The sequence below is a fragment of the Triticum dicoccoides genome, chromosome 7B (genome assembly GCF_002162155.2).
Source record: "Triticum dicoccoides isolate Atlit2015 ecotype Zavitan chromosome 7B, WEW_v2.0, whole genome shotgun sequence".
NCBI classification, from domain to species: Eukaryota; Viridiplantae; Streptophyta; class Magnoliopsida; order Poales; family Poaceae; genus Triticum; species Triticum dicoccoides.
The window spans coordinates 554,472,831-554,477,874 of record NC_041393.1 but is presented as its reverse complement, the minus strand read 5'-3'; the positions used below and the strand labels follow the sequence as shown (position 1 = coordinate 554,477,874).

Genomic DNA, 5,044 nt, shown 5'->3' with positions numbered 1-5,044 from the left:
AGCAGCAGCACAAATTACCGTACTCAGCACCCCTCTCTCTCTCTCTCCCTCTCAGTAAAAAGAAATAGCTAAATCCTCTGTCATCTCTAAACACTAGAACTAATTTGTCACCAACAATAGCAGCACAGGACCGGCCTCCACGCACTCGCTCGTTCTCAAGTGCAGGCTGTCTCCACAGTCCACACACGTCCATGTATGGCTTTTCTTAGGTAGAATTGGCGTACTGCTGGCGGCATATTGGCTATGTGCGTGTCCTTTGTTTTTCTTCACTAAAATAGCTTGAGATGGTGGTGGACTTGCCCTAATCGCTAATCGATCGATGAAAGCAGTAGTTTACAGGCTGAGGGCCCAAATAACATGGCCCATGTGCGGTTGATGGCCGAGCCCTTCTCTTTCTTTCTCTTTTCCCAGCGACGGTGAGGAAACGAGCCAACTACTCCCTCCGTTCGGAATTACTTGTCACAAAACTGGATGTATCTACAACCAAAATACATCTAGATACATTCATTTCTTCGACGAGTAATTCCGAACGGAGGGAGCAGGAAGCAGCCGGTGCAGCCAGCGATTCAATGCATACCTGTACAAATCGTATCCCACAAAATCAAGGTAGGGCGAACGGCCGACCTTGCCCTACTGGGTCCTCCGCCGGTGACTGTACTAACAAGGATCCTGAATTACTTCCGTTCCGGTACATATTGTTCTCAATTACTTAGGCAAAGTAGTAGATGCCTTACGAATTACAAAGGGGGTTAACAGTTCCATAAGAAATAACCCTCAGTCAAAGCCCATGCACCAATAAGCAATAAATTGTAAAATAGCATAGATATCCCGATGGACACCTAGGAGATAATGTCAGGTTACCTATGCAGTCATCACATTATACTAGCATGTCCCATCAGACATCATCTCACATATTGTTCAACACTTCATCTCCACCATGTACATCACCAATGCCAGTGCCTACAAGCATAATAAGTCGGAAACCGATAACAATCCCAATGGAAAACCGTCGATAGAAGATAGAATTATAATTGGATATATAAGTTCACTGAGAGGTGAATGGTTATTTAATCAATAGCATGAGACAGAAAGAAAATTATTTATTCTCTAAATGTAAATGGACTCCTCACTTGAGAAGACATTTATCAAAACATAAAACATAACTTTATTTAACCCACTGGTTTCAGCTTCCAAATGAAAGGGTGTAACTAGCTTTAAGCTTTGAAAAGTGTCAATGGAGTTACACATTAAGTTGGTTTGGTCTCAGCTTCCATTTAGTTATCTCCCATTTTCAACTGTTATGTGCCACGTTGTCAAGAGAACCATGGTCCAGCACTACATATTACCATAACACAGTTCACGCAGAAGAAATTATACTTTCTAGAAATCATCTTTAGTAAATCAATTCCTTGTCAGACCAAGCAGAATGAACTAAGACATGCCAAAACTAAAACCCTGACAAGAAACATGATAAGCTCGGGCTATTTTTTCCAGTTGTACAACTAAACTAGCTAATCACAGCAGGGCTCTTCCAAAGTAACAAAAACTACTGCAACAATTTCCAGCAGTTACGCATCCGGTGCTGAAATGAAAAGATATGTACTTTAGATAGGCACACAAGACTACATTTGAAACAAAATTTATGCACATGACCAACACACAAGAAGAATGACCTTAAGTACTACTCGGATTCAAAGTTCATCAAGAGAATTTATTTTAAAGAATTCATTAAGCAACAAAAGAAAATATATGTGATTTGAACTTCAATCATCAGCATAACACTCAAGGATATGATAGGCCTTTCAGCAACTAATTACTAAACATAAATTTATCTTACAATACTGCAAAGTAAATTATATAAAGGCTTGCTATTACCTGCAGGATAGAAACATGCAAATGGATAATGGATACAGAAGACACTCAGATCAGAAACTTTCTTAAACTCCGTTGACTGGAGATAGACCATGAAGACACCAGAATCTGTCTGTACAAGGATTGCATTACTCTCCTCGGCAAACCCCACTAAAGCGGGTGAGTATCCCTTGCAAGTTGGTTTGAGCTCCTCAAACTCAATAGCTCTATCGAGCACCCATGCATCCAAACCATCAGAATCAGGCATTCTCTTCCATAATTCGGCATGAAATTGTGAGAGATGGATGAAGCCAAGCCCACCATCTTCGGCTGGGATAATCCATAAATTTTGATAGTCAGGTTCCACAGGTACTGGCAGCTCTGTCACAGCTAGGGTCTGCTTAACCAGATCAAACTCAAGTATGACATTTTGATCATGCACCGGAAGTAACCAGCAAAGGGAGTTCCCAATCGAAGTACTGGCTCTTTCGATAGGTATACTCAATTTCATCTGCAGTGATTTGACGTTGCTCCATATCCCAGTCTCCGATGAGTAAACGCATATGGAAACTCTCGTACATGCTCCGTCACGGGCTACAAGGGCCACCTGGAAATGGCTTGAACTGCAGCCTTGGCCGCCGGCAGGGCGCAGCACCGCCCCGTTGAAGATGAACAACTGGTCGCTGTCCAGCTCTGGTGGGGAGATGAGGTGGCGCTGCTCGCGGGAGACGGGGTCCCACACAAGTAAGCGGCGCGGCGGCCCTGGGCAGAGGAAAAGGACAAGGCCGTGGCGGCAGTCGATGATGCGGTTTCTCTCGTATAGAAGCATGGAGAAGCGAGCGCTGGGGATGCGATCTGGTCGATCCAGCATTGGAAAAAAGGGAGAGGAGAGACTCCCATCGAGGAAGAAACCAAGGAGAGGAGGCTTGCCGTGGTGGGCGCGGAAGAGGCGTTGGAATTGGGGGTCGGAGACGATGCTGCGCCAACGCTTGCAGACGAGGGAGGCCCGGGGGAGGGAGGAAGGCCGCGGGGGGAGGCGGAGGAGAATTTTCCGGAGCAGGTCGTCGGCGTCTGGCAGAGAAGCAGGTGGCGGAGACGGCGGAGCGGTGCGGCGGCGGCAGCGGCGGGGAGACATCTCCCCTCTCATGCTTTTTTTTTTAGCATGTCTCCCCTCTCATGCTGATGGTAGGGCTTGCAGAGATGCAGCGCACGGGCCAAACCTGATGCGGGGCGGAGAAGAGCAGGCAATTTTGACGTGTGGATGAAATCATTTCACAAAATAAACTGTCCCTAAAAATAATAATTCAACTGACCTTTTTGAATGACGCCTGACGCGGAAGCGCCACACCCTACGGTGCAGCGCCTAGCACCCAGACGTTGCACTTTTGTCCAGTGTGGCAGCCCTGAGGCCCACACAAAGCAGTGCAGCGCCTGAGAGCTAGGCGCCACATATGTAATGTGCAGCGCCTAAGCCGTAGGCGTTGCACTGTCTGTTACTAGTTGGCTGGCTGGCCCCCCTCCCTCACTCTCCCCACACACACCCCAACCCCCAAACCATCCCCACTCGAGATTTGCCCCCTCACCCTCTCTCTCCCCCTCTCAAATCCTTCTTCAAATCTTCCAAATTTGAAGATTTTGTCCATGGATTTCGAGCTCAATCCCTCCCTCAAGGTAATCTTCTCCAATCCCTTTGTTTTGACCCAAGAAATGTTAACAAATGCTCATTTGTTGCTAGTTTGGGAAAACCCTAGTTTTTTATGGATCTAAAGATTTGTATGGAGATATGAGATGTTTGTTTGCCAATTTCCTATGATTAGGGTTGTTAGTATGCTAGGGTTATTCTTATGGGTGTTCTTATGTTGGTGCTAGGGTTAGGCTTGTTAGTATGTTAGGGTTAGGGTTATGGGTGTTGTTATGTTGAGCCAAGGGTCAGGGTTAGGGTAAGGGTTGTTGTTTCATATCTATGTTAGGGTTTGTATTCCATGTTAATCCTTGGATTAGTACTCATGGAAGAAATGTTACGTTTTGTTGTTTGAATGCTTATAGGGATAGGAAGAACATGTGTGTTTGTTCATCATGGGGACAAACACGCCTTCTTGAAAGGCAATATTGAACCGGACCCGGATGAGCTTGACATGGTGTTTGATAATAGTCCTAGCTATGCGGAGGTCTTGGAACAAGTGAGGAAAGATTTGAATTGGATGGTAGTGATATCGTTGAGTTGGAGGGAAGGCATAATGTTGGTTTTGGAATGCACATCCATTGGAAGACAACGCGTTTGAACTCGAAGCAACGTTGGGTTGCATACAAGGAGACGATGGCCGAATCACTAGACAAGGCTCTTGAGTTATTTGCAACGAAGAAGGTTGATTCAAGTTTGCATTTGGACTTGAACCGGAACCCCTCCCCTTTGGTTGCTAGTAGCCCCCACCCTTGAACCGAGATGAAATTGTTGAACCTCTTTTGACCCAACAAGTGAGGCCAACATTGAGCCCGTTTCCAAACAACCAAAATGAAGCTTTGCAAGAGGAGAATGATGAGTATGCGGACGATGACAATGAAGTTGATCTCCATGACAACAATGTGGGTGATCTCGACAAATATCATTTGCAAGAGACAATGGACCATTCCATTCCTTATTCCCATGGCTATGCATCGGATTCGGATGACGAAGGTCCCGATGAACAAGTTGATGAGGAGGGGTTCATGGTGAAGGAGGCCGAAGCTTTTGAGAAGGTATTCGGGCGGGATCATCGGACTACATTGTTCAAGGATGTTAGTCTCGCGGATGAAGCTGTGGTAGATGGCTGCCAAGGTATATATATCTCTTGGGGTTAGGCCAAGATCTCACCGTGATTTGAAAGACGGCAAGAATGGGATTGTGAAAGTGCAACTATCCCTGGGTGGTTTTGGTAGTTATTAACAACATATAGCTCATTGAACTAATGCTATCTAAAGATGAATATTTCAGGAAAGTTCAATAATTGGCATGGCATGGATTAGAAAATGTGGACCCCTCAAAATGCTAAGGACAAAAGTTTGGCTCAATCTCTAAAGCTCAAGACTCTACATTTTCATTTTAGTGATCCAAGATCACATTGAGTCCATAGGAAAGCCAATACTATTAAAGGGGGATGAGGTGTTGCTTAATGAGGTTCTTGCTCAAAGTGCTTAGTGATATGCTTCAAAGCCC

The 5,044-nt window shown here is 45.3% G+C and overlaps 1 protein-coding gene across 1 annotated transcript; it reads right to left on the bottom strand.

Moving 5' to 3' along the window:
- Positions 1 to 563: 563 nt before the first annotated feature.
- Positions 564 to 3,056, bottom strand: LOC119335562. Its single transcript, XM_037607677.1, has 2 exons — positions 1,876 to 3,056; positions 564 to 960 (listed from the first exon to the last, which is right to left on the bottom strand). Exons 1-2 carry the CDS (start codon positions 2,996 to 2,998, stop codon positions 908 to 910), a joined length of 1,176 nt encoding a protein of 391 aa, XP_037463574.1. The 5' UTR covers positions 2,999 to 3,056; the 3' UTR covers positions 564 to 907.
- Positions 3,057 to 5,044: the final 1,988 nt, after the last annotated feature.

Bases quoted from the DNA above. Each gene is read 5' to 3' on its own strand.
- LOC119335562 (XM_037607677.1), bottom strand. From the start codon at position 2,998: ATGAGAGGGGAGATGTCTCCCCGCCGCTGCCGCCGCCGCACCGCTCCG. The intron at 961-1,875 runs GTAATAGCAAGC...TTATGCTTGTAG, and splicing joins TGCATGTTTCTATCCTGCAG to GCACTGGCATTGGTGATGTA.